Source organism: Elaeis guineensis, chromosome 1, assembly GCF_000442705.2.
Source record: "Elaeis guineensis isolate ETL-2024a chromosome 1, EG11, whole genome shotgun sequence".
Lineage (NCBI taxonomy): Eukaryota > Viridiplantae > Streptophyta > Magnoliopsida > Arecales > Arecaceae > Elaeis > Elaeis guineensis.
In genome coordinates, this window is record NC_025993.2 from 181,953,812 (window position 1) to 181,974,493 (window position 20,682).

The window sequence follows — 20,682 nt, forward strand, 5'->3', positions numbered from 1 at the left end:
GATGCGGACGTATACTAGGGGGAGATCTTACGACCGGATATCACACGATTTGCTACCAACTACATAGCACTTGATAGTCTTCTTCAGAAGAAAACAACCCTACGTCAGATATTTGTCAGTGCCGAGTGACAGGAGAGCAGATATGCGAGGGCCGGCACTGATGGAAGTCATGTGGAGAACTTGGTGACGAGTCAGTCATTTTGGCAGCGGGCTGAGAAGATAGTGAAGGCTATCAAGCCTTTATATGAGGTGCTTCATGCCGTGGACAGCGAGATACCCCCAGATGGGCTTCCTATATTACATGATGGAGAGAGCAAAGAAACAGATTAGTGAGAATGATCTTAAGCATGCTCAAGAATTCATTAACATTACTGAGTGCCGTTGGGACTATCAGATGGGCAGAGATTTGCATCTAGCTGATAAGTTTGGATTCAAGAATGTTTTAAAATATTTTTTCGAAGCATGAAAATAAAATTGTGCTTAATCAATCTTGAAATTTATCTGCAGCTTATTACTTGAATCCGAAATTTCAGTATACTATTCCGGGGATAGATATGGATAGCGAGCTTCTTGCTGCTCTTCGCAATGTCATATATAAGATGGTGCCCGATCCAGAAATCGCATCGTTGTGTCTGCAAGAGGTATGCTAGTTTAAAACAGATGTAATTATTCAACTGAATTTGATCTGATATATTTATAAATAATAAATATATTTTTTTTCAGACGAAACAGTTTAGAGAGAGATCAGACAGTTTTGGAGTCCCATCAGCTGTCGTAAACAAAAAACAGATGAATCCAGGTAAATTACATATCAATAATGAGCAATGTAAATTGATATGTAATTTTGCTTAATAATATCATCAAATTTGATATATAATTTTGCTTTTGTAGCTAAATGGTGGATTCATTTTGGAACGTCAGTAGAAAATTTGAGACATATGGCTGTCCGTATTCTTTCTCAGACGGTCTCTACTAGTGGCTGTGAGCGTAATTGGTCCACTTTTGCCCTTATCCACAGCAAACAGAGAAATCGCCTAACACAAAAATATCTCGACGATCTGTATATGTTCACTACAATCTAAGGTTGAGGCTAAAATGTATTCAGAAGGAAGTTCAGTTGAAGTACATTGATCTGACGCTGGATGATTATACCGACGAGGATGACGATTCGATCATCGGATGGCTTGCAGGTCAGCAGCAGAAGTCAGAGCTTGATGAGCCAGGATCCCCTCCACGACCAGCCAATGTGGTGGCAAGGGAGATCAGGGTGGATCCAGGGCAATGGGCAGAAAAAAATATTCCACATAGGGTTCCAACTGATCAGCCACAATCTGAGGAGACACAAGGGACTCATTCATCACATGACTCGCTATCCGATACATCTTTCCAGAGATTCGAGCGAGAGATGTATAGACGTTCCTCCCGGCAGCCAGCAAGAAGGCATCCATCCTCCCAATCACAGGAAACTCAGTCACAGAGGGGCACAAGGAGGGGAAAAGAAAAGACAGTTGCACGTGCACCACTCTCGAGAGTACAGGAGCTATCTGATTCAGATACGGACACCAGAGAGAGTGATGATGATACTGGTAGTAGTAGCCATGGATCTGATGATCAGGGAAGAACTGGAGGACAGGAGACCACCGTTTATGAGACACAGTCACAAGGTGATATTCGATTCACCGGTGAGTCTCAGTTTATGCATGTCACACAGGATAGGGATCATGGTGGACGAGTCGGTAGAGATCGTGGGGAGCCGATTTCATATAGACGACGAGCTCCTAGAGGTCATCCAGCACATGATGCAGCTGCGGACGATCTTGCATGTGGAGTAGAGTCCATGGATGTATCAGGATCATCCTCGCATTATGGATCCTATTATCCACAGCCACCTTATGATCCATATGCATATGATGCATCTGAGGCATCATCTTCTAGTAGTTACTACCCTATGCAGCCTGGAGCATCTTACGGATCAGATTTTGCTACTGGCATATTTGGATGGGCTCCTCCACAACCGTACCATCATCTCGAGGATACTTCTCAGAGTCAGAATTTTAGCAAGAGGTCTGAGATGTCTTACAATCCAGAGAGGATGCCTTATGGGATGATGAATATTCGAGAGTACGGTGCAGCTTGGCTAGAGGGTTGGACTGATGTCCCTTCAGACTATGTTGATGATCCAGATATCTACGAGCGTCACAGACATTCGACAAGAAATTAAATGCACAGTACATCTTAAGGTTCATATATCAGTTATTGCGTTTTGTACTTAAATATTTAGATACATTTTAATGCATATTTTATATATTTTTTCTTTAGTTTTAAGATGACATAATTGAAATATAATGTAAATAAATATATGTTTGAAATTTTGGATCAAGAGTCTTTGTACCACAATCTAACTCCAAATTGAACCCAAATATATCAATAATATGCAATATAATGCCATATTGAGGTTGTATTTATCAATTATTAACTTTAAAAATCTAAAAAAAAAATTGAAAATCGAAAAAAATTGTGTACCGGTACCGGATCGGTACGCCCGGACGTACCGTGTGTCGGTACGTATGGTACCGATACCATACCGTACCGGTCCGGCACCGGCATGCCGTCCGGTACCGGTACAGCAAACCTTGTTTATTTGTGGAAAACCCTTATAAGTGCTAGGTCTTCTAGTGTACTACATAAGATTATGAAAACAAAAAAATCTGAATTACCGATACTTAACTGACAAAAGAAAACCCACAAGGCTTCTAAAATGGAGCAGCAAAATGTCAGAGCTTTGGATTCAACTCATATGCAAGATGAACAACGACAACAACAACCAAAAAAAAAGAAGAAGAAGCTCACATGCAATATGAGGCAAGTGATGGATAAGCATGAATACTCACGGGTGAGGTACATTGTGCCAAGCAGCAACAGCATGACTACATTCTGGGCTAGAATGGTGCTCTTCACCATCTGAATACTTCTCAAATCCTCTGATCATGGCCTCCATAGCTATCTTTATGGGTCTTCTTGTCTGCCTCTTAGCAGTCTTTAGAGGCTCATCTGTGGCCAAAGAAACTTGCTGAGAACCACCATCACCAGCAGCAGAAGCCATCAATGCATCCACTGGCTGCTGCTTCTGTTTAAGCTCCATATCACCACAGGGGTGTTGCTCTGCAAACTGGAGCCAAGCATCATCTAGCCTATCCTCAACATGAGCAGGTGCTGTTGCTAATCCAAAGAAGAACCCATGTTCCTCCTCTGTTTGGCCATTGGACCATCATTAAAGAATGTTTAGAAAAGGAAGGAAGGGATAAACAACAGCAACAACTGAAATTGGGCAAGGGCTTTCGCTATATTTAATTTGCAATTACTTAAGCAGTGGGCTGTTGTCATAAGAGACAATAACATGGTCTCATGTTAGTTTCTAGGTCCAAAATTCAAATAGTTCAAACTTGAAAACAATGTAGATATCCAGAGCTAAATAACACAAGAAATTCTTTTTTTCTTTGGGCAAATTATGCTTTTAATCCTCCAAATTTAGGTCAGATTTTTGATAAGTCTCTAAACTTCAAAAAGCTCAAATTTGGTCCCTATTATTTTGCAACTGTTTTAATGTCATCCTTCCCCCCAATTCCAGCCACTTTCTCTCACTGGAAATCCCTACTAATATTAACCGCTGATTACGTGGCCAATTGGTAATAACATAGTATTCTTTCCCTTATTAGCACCACTGTCAGTATATGGGTGATGATGTAATATAATAAATGAAAAATTTTATTTTGATGACAAGGCATATGGGTGATGATGTGGTATAACCAATGAAAATTCTTATTTTGATAATAAAGCATATGGGTAATAATGTGATACATAGCTAGTGTCACGATAGAATTTTCTATTCAAAAATATCCAATCGCTGAGTGCCACATCATCACTCATACGCTACATCATCACCTATACATTATAAATTGTGTCACATCATCACTTATATACCATGCCATCACTCATATTCCATATGGATATAGGTGATATCATGGCACACAGCAACCGGGCGCTTTGGGATAAGAAATTTCATTATGGCACGTGCTATACACTACATCATCATCCATATGCCATGTCATTACCTATATATCATATCATCATCCATATGCAATATCATCAAAATAAAATTTGTCATCTTTATGCCACATCATCACCAATATGCTGATAGTGGTGCCAACAAGAAAACGAATGCTACGTCATCACCTATTGGCCTTGTAATCACCTATTTAAATAGTTTATGCCACACAGTCAGCCACATAATCACCAATTAATGCCAACAGAGATTTTTGGTGAGAGAAAGTGGCCTTAATAAGGGGGAACGATAATACTAAAACAGTAGAGAAATAATAGGGACCAATTTGAGCCTTTTGAAGTTTAGGGATTTATTAAACATCCAACCTAAACTTGAAGGACTAAAGGCATAACTTATCCTTTTCTAAAGACAAGAGGAGAACAACTCCAGAATTTTGTTTTTCAAGTCCATATCATCACCATCAGATTTTCAAAAGAACCCTACAAGGAAACAGACTATTCTAAGCTCTCACTATATCATTTAACATGATCTGAAAGTTAGTTGAGATGACAGAATCTTGGCTGCCTCCCGCTATAAGATTCCCCCAAATTCTTAGCACACCAGAACCATCAATAAACAAAAACCAGATGGGAAAGGGAAAGAAAAGGAGGACTTTGCTGTGGACTTCAGTGACTCTTTTCTTAGTATATCTAACTCTTAGGTTTCCAATTTTCCCCAAAAAAATCTACAAACACCTATCAATCTTCAATAAATTTAAAAGAAATGGGGCATAAATGACAAAAGTACCAATACGAAAGAAAAGGCAGCTAAGTTTCTTGATTTCCCTGATTCCTACCACAAGTTAGTTTATATATATATATATGTATATAGCGATCAATAAAATGAATTCAGCAAACGATTTACTTTAGTGAAACTGCATGAAAGCAAGGATTCATGCAGACATACAAGATTCAAGAATCAAAATTCAACAAGAACTTAGAATGGGTAACAAAATCTTCAGGAAAACAACAGAAGAAACATTAAAGAAGCATGAAGGATTTGAGAATCCCCATAAACTCTTGGACCAGGTTTAGGGTTACGCAGCACTTGAATTAGAGAGAGAGAGAGAGAGAGAGAGAGTAAGTAGGGTTTTGGAGATAGGAAAACACTTCCAAAATCTCTATAGAGACCCATACACTATATACGATTCACCAAACCTGAAGAAATCAAAAGAAAAGAAGAGAAGGTGAAACAAATAAGCACTGTGTAACACCAGAAAAAAAAAAAGAGAGAGAGCTTTGATAGAAGAAAATAAATAATAATAATAATAATACTCATCTCTATGTCTGGACGTCAGAGGAAGGCAAAGGAAAAGCAAGATGGTGTATTTTGACCTTCAGGAGCTTAGATCCGAGACTATTACAGGATCTTTAACCATGACGGTGACTAGGGTTGCTTACTGAGATGAGGAGGAAAAGATCAGTTGGATTCAGAGAGTTCCATGTCCTGTTTATCCAACAGACTAAAGGGTAGAGGATAACATTAAATCCGATCCATTAGCCCGATCCATCAAGAAGCAACACAGACAAAAGCTGGCCAAATTACATTACCTTTCATTTCCCAAGCATTTCACTGCAATTTCAGCCACTGTAACCGAATATAAACAGACTGTAACCGTGAGACCTGGACATGGAAAATGAATGGATATTTTTTTCCCTCCTAAAATCCTCCCTCTTTTTTCCCTCAAATCTATCTCCCAGATCACCCCTCTTCTCTGAATTCTCCTTCTTCCTTCTTCCTTCTCTACTTCTCTCTCAGATCTATCTGAAGTTCCTCCACAACCCTTAACCCTTCCTCTCAGATTTCAAACCAAACCCCTTTCCTTCATTCACTGTGCCTAGATCTACATAAATTTGGGAGCATCAGCCAGGAATACTTACCAGAGAACATTGGGATGTTACAATTTTGGTATCAGAGCTAGGATAGAGCCTTAGACCTGAGGCATGAAGTCTTGCTACAACTGAATTACCACTTCCTAATGGTACTGCAGTAGATCATCAGTGGAATAGCAACTGATCAGATCAACAAAAGAAATGACTGAAGATAGGCAGCAGACCTACTAATCCAATCAAATAGGCTACTAATGCATCAGGTAATCCTCAAATTTTTTGAATCTATTTCCCATAGAGACAGTGATAATTGATAGGGGAAATGTATCAAGGTCTCTGTGGAGTGATTACTGTTCCAATCAGTTAGGTACAGCAACCTGACCTCATTAGATCATCATCGGCCATCTTGACTGAATTTACTGTTGCCAAGAGATTGTAAAAATTTTCCCACCAAGTAGTTTCAAAATAGTTCAAAATAGGGATCAAAAACAAAAACCGATCCAAACACTATAATCAATTTAATTGGAGTGAAGTAGAAGAAGAAGAAATGGTAGAGAGAACCAGATTGAAAGATATCAGTGAAAACCTCAGAATTTTAGAAGAAAAAAATGCAAACACTCTCCACTGAATGCCACAGTCACATTGAAGACAGGTTACAGCAAGTAACAGATGAATATAACACTAAAATAGAAGTGCTAGCAAGATAGTTGTATGAGATGCAGATAGAGAAAAAACAGAGGTACGAAGCTTTGCAAATAGAGACAGCAAGGAGGCATAAGATTATGATGCAGGAACAAAACCACAGGCATGAGCAGTTGCTGAAGCTAATTGTACCACAGCCATCAATTTTTCAGCCCACTCCTTCATTCACTGCAAACAACACCCCATTAGCCATAAAAAATGGAAGAATAAATATAATGGAGCAACATGGCGCTAGTTCTTTAGCCATAGCAACTGAGGATAAGAGCAAAGAGATACTGCCCATGCCATACCATCATTTGGACAGACTAGGAGATACCCAAAATAGAGCCCAATTTCACTTACCTTATCCAAAGCTGGAATTTTCCACTTTCAGTGGAGAAGAACCCAGGGAATGGAGCAGTAAATGTGAGCAATATTTTAAAATATATCAAATCTCTGTTATCCATTGGATGGAAATACCCACAATGCACTTCATGGGGAAAGCACACAAATGGAAGGAAGGATACTTAATAGATAAACCAAACCTAAATCGGGAAGAGCTAGTAGAAGCAGTGAACAGAAGATTTGATAACGACAGTATGAAGCAGCTAATTAGAGAATTTAATAAATTAGTACAAATATGTACTGTAGAGAAATATCAGAAGAAGTTTGAAGATATGAGAGCTAGAATGTTGCATTACAACCCAGCACTAACTGAAAGATACTTCATAGAAAGTTATATCAGTGGATTAAAAGAAGAGCTGGTACCATACATTGATTTATCTCATCCTACAACACTAGAGGAAGTATATAAGCAAGCTAAATTACATGAACAGGCATTGTTTATGATGTGGAAAAGGAGCAAAATAAATCACAGAACTATCACAACACAGCCAGCAGACTATCATAATCCTAAATTGGCAGCACAAAGGGAGGGTGTAAAACCACAATTTATCAAAAACTCAAACTTACCTCAGAAGAACAGTAAGCAGCAGTGGGAACAGAGAAGGGCTACTGATCTTTGTTTTAAATGTGGAGAGAAATATCACCCAGGCCATCAGTGTTCACAAAGAACAATCCATTCCATCAGTGCCACAATAGAAGCAGATGAAGTATTTGATGTACAATTATTGCATGAAGAAGAAGAATGGGAGATTGTGGTGGAGGAAAAAGAAAATGAAATAGAAACTGTGGTGTATGCCTTAGTGGGACAGAATCAGAATGAAACTATTAAGAGCTAAGGAGAGGCTGGTAATAAAACAGTAGTCATCTTAATTGATACTGAAAGTACCCATAGTTTCATTGATTACTAGGTGGCCAAGGAAGTGAACACTATTCTCACTCCAGCAACCTCACTTATAGTAACAGTGGCAAATAGATACAAAATCTTGAGTAAACTTAAGTATGTTAGCTTCAAGTGGACTATGCAGAGAGAGCCATATCAAGCTGATCTAAGGATGATTAGATTGGATGGATCGAGTATAATCCTGAGAATAGATTGGTTGAAAACCTATGACAAGGTAACTTTTGACTACCAAGATAATGCGATAACCTTCACTAAAGAGGAAAAACAGATGACTCTAAAAGGCATTACAGAAGGGTCTAAACTGAGGTCTACTAAGGCTAAACTCTAAATGATCACTGCCACACAGTGGTACAAGTTTGGATTGAAGGGTAACTACTGTGCTGTCGGACACCTGGTGAACTTTGAAAAGGACAAGGCCAAAGCAGAGATACCCACTTCAGTGAAGATGGTGTTGGAACAATATGTAGATGTGTTCCAAGAATTCAAAAGGTTGCCACCTAGCAGACCACAGGATCACAGCATACCATTATTGTCGGGTACCAATCCTGTCGATATCAAATCTTATAGATACACATTTGAATAGAAGGATGAGATTGAGAGACAAATACAGAAAATGCTCAAGTCTACCATCATTCAGCCTAGTACCAGCCCTTATGCATCACCTGTGCTTTTAGTCAAGAAAAAAGATAATAGTTGGAGATTCTGTGTGGATTACAGACAGTTTAATAAGGCAATAGTGAAGGACAAATACCCTATTCCTTTAATTGATGATCTCTTGGATGAGCTTGAAGGGTCTCAATACTTCTCTAAGATAGATCTGAGATCAGGATACCATCAAGTAGGAATGAACCCAGAAGATGTGCATAAGACAGCATTCAGAACTCACATGGGGCATTATGAGTTTCTGATTATGCCCTTTAGGTTAACCAATGCACCTGCCACATTTCAAGTCATCATGAATGAGATATTCTCTACTTACCTTAAAAAATTTGTATTAGTTTTCTTTGATGACATTCTTGTATACAGTTAAACTATAGAGGAGCATGTGAAACCTCTCAAGAAGGTTCTAAATCTAATAAGGAAAAATCAACTGTATGCTAAGAGGTCCAAATATTTCTTTGGGCAACAACAGGTGGAATACTTGGAACAGATTATTTCAAAAGGAGTGGCAACTGACCCAAAAAAAGTGACAGCCATGAAAAGATGGCCTATCCCATCTACATTGAAAGAGCTGAGAGGATTTCTGAGACTCACAGGATACTATAGAAGATTTATAAAGGATATGGGGCAATCGATAAATCCTTAACTGAACTCCTCAAGAAGGACAATTTTTATTGGGAAGAAGCAACTCAAGAAGCATTTGAAAGGCTGAAGGAAGTAATGTCAATAGCTCCAGTCTTAGCAATGCCTAATTATTCTTTACCCTTTATCTTAGAAGTGGATGCTAGTGGGCATGGGATTGGAGCAGTACTCACATAGTAGAGAAGACCTATAGCTTACCTCAACAAAGGGTTAAGTGAGAGGCACAGGACACTTTCAACATATGAAAAAGAATTCTCAGCCATTTTGATGCCTGTGTCAAAATGAAAGCATTACATTAGCCCCTGACCATTCATCATCAAAACTGACCACCAGAATCTCAAATACTTATTGGAACAGAAAATAACCACTGCAGCTCAGCAAAAAGAGATGTTGAAACTCATGGGATTGGATTATATAATACACTACAAAAAAGAAAAGAAGAATCAAGCTGCAGATGCACTATCTAGATGGGATTTTGAGGAAGAAAAGATGCAGACCATCACAGCAGTAATATCTATCTGGAGCATAAAAATTGCCAACAGCTATGAAGGAGACCAGCAGATCCAACAGGTTATAGCGGAGATACTCATAAAACCAAAGTCACAAGCTAAATATACTTATAAACAAGGAGTGCTTAAGTACAAGGGAAGGATTTACATTGGAAAAATAGGAGAACTGAGACGGAAACTCCTAGAATTGATGCATGCATCAGCCTTGAGAGGATATTCTGGAATGAATCATACTTATAAGAGGATCAAGTAACTATTTTATTGGCCTGGAATGAAACAACAGGTGAAAAAAAAGGTGAAAGAATGTGAGATTTGTATCAAAAACAAAATAAGTGGTACTCCATACGTAGGACTATTGCAACCCTTACAAATTCCCACTCAAGCATGGCAAAAAATTAGTATGGACTTCATAGAATCACTACCCAAATCTGAAGGCAAAGATATTATACTAGTGGTAGTTGACTGACTCACCAAATATGCCCATTTCATTTCCTTAACTCATCCCTATTCAGCATAGAATGTAGCAAGAGCCTTCTTGGATGCAGTATACAAGTTGCATGGAATGCCACAAGATATTATATCAGACAAAGATAAGATATTCATCAACCAAGTATGGCAAGACTTATTCAGATTGATAGAGGTTGAGCTGCATCTAAGCATCGTTTACCATCCACAAACAGATGGTCAAACCGAGAGGGTAAACCGATGCTTGGAGATTTATTTGCGTTGTTTATGCTTCCAAAATCCCCACAAGTGGCTCAAATGGTTATCCTTGGCTGAGTGGTGGTATAATACCAACCACCACTCCTTGGGGATGACACCCTATCCAACTTTATATGGTCATCCACCCCTATAAATCTGATGGTTAACCTGGACATGGGCAAACAAAGTACAGTGAAAGACTGGAACAAAGAAAAAAACAAAATGCTACAAATATTGAGAGGCAGACTCAAAGAGGCTCAGAATCGCATGAAACAAAATGCAGACAAAAAAAGAGTGGACAAAGAATATAAAATAGGTGATATGGTATACCTCAAGCTCTAGCTTTACCGACGGAGCACAGTGGCCATCTGCAAGAACCTCAAGCTTACCTCTCAGTACTATGGGTCATTCAAGATATTAGAAAGAATCGGCCCTGTAGTTTACAAGCTTGAACTTTCTGAAAGATCTAAAATACTTTCCGTCTTCCATGTATCCCTATTTAAGCGAGGGATTCAGAAACCATGGCAAGCATCACCAACAGTATCCCTCACAGAAGAAGACGGGCAACTTTTATCCCAACCAGAAAAGATTCTGGACTGGAAAATGATTTGCAGAGGAAACAGGACAGTTACCTAAGTGTTAATCAAATAGAGTAACCTCCGCGAAGAAGAAGCCACATGGGAGGATTATTGGATCCTTAAGAGCCAGTTTCCTCAGTTTGATCCTTGAGGATAAGGATCTTTTAGAGAAGGAGGGGATGTAACATCTGAAACAAAAAAAAAAAGAGAGAGAGCTTTGATAGAAGAAAAAATAAAAAAATAAAAAATAATAATAATACTCATCTCTGGACGTCAGAGGAAGGCAAAGGAGGAGCAAGGTGGTGTATTTTGACCTTCAGGAGCTTAGATCCGAGACTATTATAGGATCTTTAACCATGACGGTGGCTAGGGTTGCTTACTGAGATGAGGAGGGAGGAAAAGATCGGCTGGATCCAGAGAGTTCCATGTCCTGTTTATCCAACAAGCTAAAGGGTAGAGGATAACATTAAATCCGATCCATTAGCCCCATCTATCAAGAAGCAATACAGACAAAAGCTGGCCAAATTACATTATCTTTCATTTTGCAAGCATTTCACTGTAATTTCAGCTACTGTAATTGAATATAAACAGACTGTAACCGTGAGATCTGGATATGAAAAATGAATGGATATGTTTTTTTCCCTCCTAAAATCCTCCCTCTTCTTCCCCTCGGATCTATCTCCCGGATCACCCCTCTTCTCTGAATTCTCCTTCTTCCTTCTCTACTTCTCTCTCATATCTATCTGAAGTTCCTCCACAACCCTTAACCCTTCCTCTCAGATTTCAAACCAAACCCCTTCCCTTCATTCACTGTGCCTAGATCTGCATAAATCTGGGAGCATCAGCCAGGAATACTTACCAGAGAACATTGGGATGTTACACACTGCTTTCAAGATTCCCCAATTCCACTCCTAATCCACGTGAATGTCCAAACTAGCAAACAGAACTCTCAGGGTAAAATTTATTCAGTATGTGGATTTCTCAACGTCTCTCGGAAAGCAAGGCCCTAAACTGCGCGGAATGGAGGAAAAGAATTCATGCAGTCGAACCCAATCAGTTGGGGATTAAGGCTTAGTTGAACTAAGTTGAGTTGTAGATTAGGGCTAGGGTTTTAGATAGAGTAATAAAAACTAGATTTTCAAATGTTTGTAATATCTCCATATAGATCAACTAATGCATCAGCCATTTACCAAAACTTCCAAGAAATCCAAAAGAAAAAAAAAGACTTTTTTCAAGAAAAGCACCACGTTCCGCCACAAAAAGATCCGGAATCAATTATCAATCATACCAATAAAAATTATCGCATGAAAAAAATTTCAGTCCATGAATTTCTTGAATTACGGTAAGGTTTTCGGGAGTTACCGGAGTCGTGGTGGACGTCGAAAGCGGCGAGGACGTCGGCAGACTCGTCGATGGGGGAGCGGAGGGGGCGGAGGTGGCGGCGGCGGTAGCGGGCGAAGGAGAAGGCGTTGGCGGCGACGGTGACGGTGACCAAAACGCCGGCGAGCTTCGTGGCCGCGACGAAGAGCGCCGCCAGTGCCATCTCGAGAGATCACAGTTGGCGGGAACGATAACGAGCGGATTGGACGTATATATTATAAGGCGGAGATAATGGCAAGTTTCTTTTTTCTTTTTTTTTTTTTCTTTCTTTCTTTCTTTCTTTTTTTTGGCAAATGGAAATTTTCTTCTTTCAAAAAATTTAAAACAAAAAATATTAATAATGTCACGTTTCATATTTTGCCGATTTTGTGTTTTTGTTCCTCTAAAAGTCACCATAGAGTAATGCCTTACTTTTACTTTTTGCCGCTTCTTGAAACTAAAACATTATTGCTTCTAAAAATCAAAAATTCTAAAAGAAAAAAATCAGTAAATAGGCTTCAAAAATAGATACAAAAATTTATATCTATATATATTTTAACTGAATACGGATCTAATCTAAATCGCATATTGAAATTTTGGATACATGTTGATATAATTATATATTTTTTTAAAATTTTTTTGAGTGATATATAAATTTAAATAGAATTATAAATAGAATCAATATCCGGATGAAAATCTGATGGATGTTTATCCATATTTAATATCCATATTTATTTTTTTTAACAAATATAGATACCGATACAAATATTAGTTAGAAGTTTAAATTCCTATTCAAATTCAGATAGATTTAGATACGAAAATGAATCAAACAGTTCCAATTCACTTTCACCTCTAGGTGGAGTAATTGCCCCACCTACATGAGGTGTCATGTGATAATGGATATTCTTAAGAGTAACATTCTCTCATTTTATCTATTATGTTTTCAACTTTGCCAATGCCATTTAAAGTGTGGCATATAGAAAATATAAATAGATAATAATAAATATTTTTGCAAAAGCAGCAAAGATTCTAGAAAGATATTTTTTTTAGAGAACTAGAGATAAATCTCTAGTTATACTTTCAACTTAAAAATAGCTACCTACTTGAGTTTCAAGTAAAAGTAGTTATCCATTTGAAACATAAGTGTACGTTTGGTTAGCCATTAAAAAATATTTTTTTACTTTTTAATTTTTAAAAAGTAAAAATCAAAAAGCAATGTTTGGTAACACCATGAAAAGAAAAAATCAAAAAAATTAAAATAATTACTTTATATGCAAAGTAAAATTTTTTTGCTTTTCAAAACTTGCTTTTCTGTTTTTTTTGCTTCTCCATATCTAAAACGTCAAATCAAAAAATAAATAGCCCGAACTCTTCTCTCTCGTCGAGCTCTTTACCTCCCCACCCTCTTCTCCCGCTCTTTTCGAATCCTTCTATCTCGTCGAGTTCTTCACCTCCCATCTCCAAACATTGCTTTTTGCTTTATAGCAATATAGTTACCAAACATATTTTTTATTTTTTTACTTTTACTCAATAGTAAAAATAAAAAAAAATAAAAAATATTTCTTAAAAATCAAAAATAAAAAAGGATAACCAAATGCACCCTAAGTTAAAAATAACTATCTATTTTGACTGAAATGATCTTTATATCCTTACATCTTTTAAAATACTACAGTATTATATTATCATAATGTAGTATTCTTTTACAATAAGATAGTATTATATTATATTACAATATTACTTTATAATAATATAATATTATTTTATTATATTATATTAGTATAGTATTTTTTTATAATAAAATAATATTATATTATATTATATTATAGTATCATTTTTTTATAATAATATAATATTATTTTATTATATTATACTAGTATAGTATTCTTTTATAATAAGATAGTATTATATTATCATAATATAGTATTTCTTTATTATAGTATTACTTTACAACAATGCAGCATTGCTTTATAATAGTATATTATTTTATAATAATGTAGTATTACTTTATAATTGCTGAGGTAATTGAATTATTTTACTTTTATTTGGATGGTTGTTTTTAAGTTATGTTTTAAATGGATAGCTGCTTGTCACACCCCGAACCCAACATCCAGATCGGATACGTGATGGCCACACACTTCTTAGGACAAGTCCTAAAAAATATGCAAGGCCTAAAATAATTCATTACGACCTCAACATCCATAATGTCTAATTTTAATAATAATTAATAAAAATTATATAATTATAAATTAAATTCTTTCAATTCTCTGTTCAGATATCAATGGCACTCTATCTATGCATCTGTACACTCGCAAATCCATACCATAGCCAACCATGAGTATCCTATAACTCTGAGAAGAAAAAAAATAGAGAGGTGTGAGCTTTACAGCCCAATAAAAATCTCACATATCATCCAGTATAATAATATAATCTGAAAATAAGGATAAGTAATAAAACATAAAATCTCATGTTCAATATCCAGAATACTTCAAACATTTTTAAATTATCTGTCTTATCAAAAGAGATGCATCATCATATGTTAACGGATGAAACATGTTTATTCAGCATTAGTTTCATATCTTGTCTTCTATTTCTCTTTCATAATCACATGATTTTTAACCTTTTTCTTTCTGACTTTAGACTAATTAAGTCTATACCTCAGTCTCCATCCGAATAAATTTTCACTCATAAACCTTTCAAGACTGTCCCAGATATGAGCTTCTGGCCGGCTGTCCCACATATGAAAGTCCGTGGAGGGCTGTCCCAGGCGTAATAAGCTCCTAACGAGCTGTCCCAAGCATGAGTCGCTGGACGGCCAAACATTGAATGAAATGTTGGCATGGGGTTTCGGCAAGTATCTGAACCCTCCATTGGTCCATAAGACTTCTAGAGAGAGAAAATTTTAAAGAAACAAGATAGAGAGAGAAAGTTGAGAAAATCTCTGTATTTTTCAGATGAGACAATCATGATCGAGATTATCAGAGATCATATCAAGATGATTCAATATAGATTAACTATGATCGATGTCATAAATTTCGAATAAAGATCGGACTGGGATCAACCTACTATACGAATTTCGAAAAGATTTCAGGTCATCTTATTTTCATCTCAAGTTTGTCCTAGGATTCATGATGCAGTTAGAGAGAGAAAGAGAGAGTAGAAAGAGAGATCCTAGAGAGAGAAGGAGAGAGAGAAAATTCTCTCTCTTTTTATTTTCTTTTTTCTTTTCTTTTCTTTTCTTTCTCTTTCTTTTTTCTTTCTTTTTCTTTTTCTTTTTTTTTCTTTTCTCTTTTTTTTTCTTTCTTCTTCCACGACAAAATAGAGGACTGTGTCCTCTTTTCCTTGTTTCTCTCACGGAATAGGAGACTTGTTTGTCCCCTTGTTCCGAGGCAAGGGAGGTCCTCCTCCCTGTCGGCGGCAACTCAGCCTCGACGACGGCCATCAGAGGTGGAGCCAGCGAGACAAGAGGGATATGACTGGTGGGGTGGGGGTTAACGAAAATAAGAGTCAAACAGGAGCTGTCCTATTTTAGGTGAATCCGGCAACTTGCCGGCTCCAATCCAAGCATCAATGATGAGAGAAAGATTTGGAAAACGAGGCGGGAAGGAAGGGAAAAGGGATTACCTCGATTCGACAAGGGAAATCAGCGATCTCTTTGATAAAATCTCAAGGAAAAAGGGGCTGTTTTGTTTAAATGCAAATCCGGCGACCGTCGGCTTCAATCGGACGTCGGCGATCAGAAAATAATGATAAGAAAGAAAAGAGAGAAGGGAAAGGGAGCTTACCTGGCTTCGATAGCTAGAGAAAGATTTTCGATGAGCTTTTTTTTCGTCCAAGTGCTTTGCGGAGAACCCTTGAGAAATTCCTCTAATCTCTTAAAAATTTCTTAAAATCCCGTGATAGAGACTTAAAGAGAGGGGAAGGGGGTTTTATAGAGGGGTTTCCTAGCCTTTGCCGGACTCTATCAGTTCAATTTTATCGGAGTCAAAAGGGAAAAAAACTCCAATTATGAGTCTTCCCCCTCCTTCCTTTTGTGGGTCTTATGGGCTCACCAGGATTTTGTCAGGCCCAAGAGCCCTATGGGCTGGGCCATTACACTGTTTTTATCTGAAACTCAAGTAGATAACTATTTTTAAATTTAAACTCAAGTGAGTAATTTTTTTTAATTAATTAATTTATTTATTTATTTATTTTGTGGGTGGAGGTAATGTCCCTCGGGGCCAATCCTTAAAACATCATTTTACATATATAATTTACCTGTTTAGTACTAGGAGTAAGAATTGTTTGTTATTTAGCAAATTTGGGGGACAATTAATGTCAACATCTAGAGTTAAATTTTGGACTCTTTTTTCAGAAGATATGATGGGTATCTTGGAAAAGGAGGGAGCGTAGAGCAGTCCTCATCCGTCATTGTCTTTCTCTGCATGCCTGCCTTGTATAAGTTTCCTCAATGATCCAATCAAATACGCATAAATGATGCTGACCTCGCCGTGAAGCCGCCATCATATGCCCTGTAGACTATTCAAAGTGGCACACTTCAAGTTTGCTTCTTCTCTTCACGCAGACCTCTCTTTTGTTCTTGCCATTGCTTGAATGCAACGATTCCTATCAAGAGCAGATCACGTGTCTTCACTTGGATATGATAAAACCTTCAGGTTAATGTGGCAAGTCACTAATATGGTTTGAAAATAATTTCAAGCTTGAAAATTGAGATCAAACTCGACCGATCTGTTTATTGTTATTATTAATTAGCTCGATTCAAGCTTAATTTTAAATTAAGTTGAAGATATGTCTCATTGTTTAACTTGAAAATCCTAACTCAAGAAATGAACTTGAACCATGACTGAATTAAAACTTCATTCAAACTTGGTTGAAATTTGAATTAATATTTGATGGATTCAAAAATTCAATAAAACTCAAGCTTGAGACTGTCTTAATGTTATGGAGCATCTGATCTAAGATCCAATAGCGGTTAACTAACCATTACATGCTATCCAACAACGAATATCTAACTTTTCTATATTATAATACATTTATATATTTGTTTTCACGTTCAAGTTGCCAGTTCAAGTTTAGCTTGTTAGTTTAGTTTGTTCAGTTTTGAAATGAGCCGTTGAGCTTTCCTTAAGCCGAGACCAATCTGAACTTGAATCGTTCATGTAATTTAACTCTCCTACTATATATAGTTCCTGATGAATCAAATGAGCTTGACGCTCATTGTCTAAAATTAAAAAAGTTAAAAACATTGGTCCCATTAAATTATAAAGCATATTTCTCCTTCAAAAAAAAAAAAAAAGCACAGTTTCAACTTTTCTTATTATTTACAAATTAGTTTCGATCAGTAGTCAGCTAAACAGTGGGGGAAAAAAAATCCCGTCCTTGCCATTTTCGCCAACATATACTACTACATTTGTGCAGGGCCTATCTCCAGATTGGATTAGCCCATCTATTTGATATTTCTAGAGGTTGGACTTTATTTTATTAGTTGTATTCGTTGGGTCGATTGTACTTCTGTCCATCTCTCTCTCTCTCCCCCTTCTTCCCTCCTCTTTTTACTTTTCTTTCTTTTTTCTTCTTCTTCTTCTTTTTTTTTTTTCCACTTTTGTACTCAGAATGTAACATGGTTTCTTCCATCATATTGCTCTTCAAAAATGTAAAAACAACTTTGCTGGAGTTATTTTGTTAGGTTTGAGAACCATGTTACTGGACGCCTCTCATGTTATCATTACATGTAATTTGGATCATAATTAGACAACGAGCATGAAGCCATAGCAAGCCTCTTCCCACATCTACCTATTTATTTATTTATTTTTTGAACCATGGGGTAGTTTAATATTACACCATAGCCTCAAAAAAATTGTGTGGCTCTCATTGGCCCAGTTCATATGAAAGAGAGAGAGGGAGGAAGGTGTCACCATGTGGTTGTCCCATTCGGTTTGTATAAATTTCAAATGAAATGGAGGTCAATCCATCATCCTCCACCTGCCTTAATAAACAAAACCAATCAACTCCCCATCGTTTAGTGCAAAGCATCCTTCTGTGTGTCCTCATGTGTGTCTAAAGTCCATTCACGGGTTCTGCTCCATTTGTAATCCTTCTCCAAAATGAAGGGAGCTTTTTCTTGCCTTTTTTTTTTTTTTTTTTTCTCTTTTTCTTTTTCTATTCTTGGTGCCTCTGTTCCAACAACCAACCTCCTCAGTGCCCAACACAAATCACCAACCTTTTTCTAGGTCTGTAGCGGTTTTTCGCAATTCAAACAGCACAAAGACAAAACTTTCATGGACCATCTTGTGGCAAAACTCCAATGCAACCTTGGAGGATTATAGCTAAGCATGCACATAATTCTAAAATGTGGCATTTGTTACACGGCGGGTTATCGAATCCCTATTTGCTTGATTTGGATCATCGACAAGGGCTCGAGGATTAAACTATCATGGTACTTGTGATGCTACATGTGACCAATGAATCGTTTTGTAACGACAAAAGGAAGGACATGAGCTTAGTAACATGGTTAAAGAACAATGTGATCATAAGATATGGACAATCTTTAATTTTAGAGCTGCAAGGAAAAGTTGTTCCTGATCAAATTGTAGTGCTTCCTGCTACAGATATTGGACCCAAATCTTTTCCCTTATATTTGTCCACAAAAATATCCTGACTCGAAGGATTTCGCAGGCAGGCATTGTTTGCCATTCTACTCTTGTCAAATTATTCTGGGGGTTTTAGACTTCTAATCTGTTAGCGCATGCAGAATTCATTTCGGTGCTTGATGAATGGCAAAGCAATTGGATATTTTGATCTTTCAGGAAATAGTGTTAACGCGCACATCATGCAATCATCCAAAAGGCTGGTGAGAGCGTCAAATCTTTCCGAATCTTTGGTCAGTTGCCATCTCTAATTAAATCCTCTCCATGTCTTTTTCTCTGTTGATTGCATGTTGTGGAGCAAAAAGCTACCATGCAGTTTGATGAATGAGTCAGAAAGAGAATATATGTAATGAAATATTCATTATTAATAGCTGGCTAGCTAAATCACAAATGACTAAGCTGAAAAAAAATAAATTGCATATGATGGTCTATTTTAGATTCAGGTTCTGCATAGGCTTGGATGGACATGCACTATAGCTTCCCTAGCCGATTAAATAAATGACAATTTTTCTTTTCAGAGTTTCAAGATCATCACCATCTTTTTTTTTTCTTATTTTTTTCGTAAAAAAGGAGTGGAACTTCCCAGCTTCACTGAGGCCTTCCTATCAGAGATCAAGATCCTTAGCTTTCTATATATTTTTTATATGGAGTTTTTTATTATATTTATTTCAACAGATAAAATATATGATGTGGTGTCAGTTCGGAGTGGCACCATTCAATCAAAATAAATAAATAAAAAAAAATTATACATCAGACAGTGCAAAATCATACGCACCGTCTGCAGTGATTGGCTCACATACCGAATTAAATTTTTTTTTTCATACGTCGTATTCTGATTCTGCGTGTGAACTAATCACCACAGATGGTATACGTGTCCTATGCTATCTGTAGTGTAAATTTTTTTTTAATAAATAATAATAATTGATCTGATATCTTAAAAGAAAAAAAAAAAAGCTAATGGATCCAAATTTTTATTTAAAAAAAAAAATTTATACATTGTGGATGGTGTAGAATCATCCATGGTGATGGACCCACGTACAAGATCTGGATGTGATGTGTAAAAATAAATTTTTTATTTTTTTGTCTTGTGTGTAAATCAATCATCACAGATGATGCATGTGGTTTTGCACTATTTACAATGTAAAAAATATATATATATTTAAATTTTTTTTTTAATGTATTTTGGATAGTACAGAACCGCCCGCCATCCGCGGTGATTAGTTTTCTCGTATGGGACCGACATTTTTTTTTCCGTACATTGTATTTCGGCTCCCTGCGTTTGTGCACCACCCACGGTACACACAAAATTTCTCCTATTTTAAGTAGGCGGATGTGTAAAGAATTTTGTTAGCCTAGCACAAACCAAGCCCATGTGCAGCTCTTTCTTCTAGGAATGGAACCAAAAGTAGTTCAACGAGAAAAGAACACCCACGTAGTTTACTTCTTTGACACCGTTACAGTCTCCATCGACATTAAGCCAATCGTTAATGATTCCATTATCGTTGATCAGCTGATTTCAAGGCAAGCAGTTTAGATGGGGGAACCAATTGATTCTCCTAACACAAATCACGCAATCTCAGCTTAATTTTGAATGATAAATTTCATTTTCATGCAATCATGCTGACCGAGATGACATCCTAAAGAGCGAAGAATGTTTCGGTGGTTGACGC

The 20,682-nt window shown here is 37.0% G+C and overlaps 1 protein-coding gene across 7 annotated transcripts in view; it reads right to left on the reverse strand.

Moving 5' to 3' along the window:
* The window catches only part of LOC105039984 (beta-glucosidase-like SFR2, chloroplastic), a 32,059-nt gene extending 19,450 nt beyond the window's left edge, over nt 1-12,609 (reverse strand). For 2 of the 7 annotated variants that reach the window (XR_831033.4, XM_010916342.4), the window contains exons 1-2: nt 12,372-12,606; nt 2,892-3,249 (exon numbers count right to left, since the gene is read on the reverse strand). Coding sequence is in view for 5 of the 7 variants with exons in the window: in XM_010916342.4 (XP_010914644.1) it covers nt 2,892-3,249; nt 12,372-12,552 (539 nt within the window). In the remaining 2 variants the exon portion in view is untranslated. Of the gene's footprint in view, nt 1-2,891; nt 3,250-9,418; nt 9,438-10,200; nt 10,600-10,761; nt 10,927-11,063; nt 11,337-12,371 lie in introns of those variants that run through there. The other 5 variants (XM_073250646.1, XM_010916344.3, XR_012137816.1 and 2 more) reach the window with 5 other exon arrangements.
* Nucleotides 12,610-20,682: the final 8,073 nt, after the last annotated feature.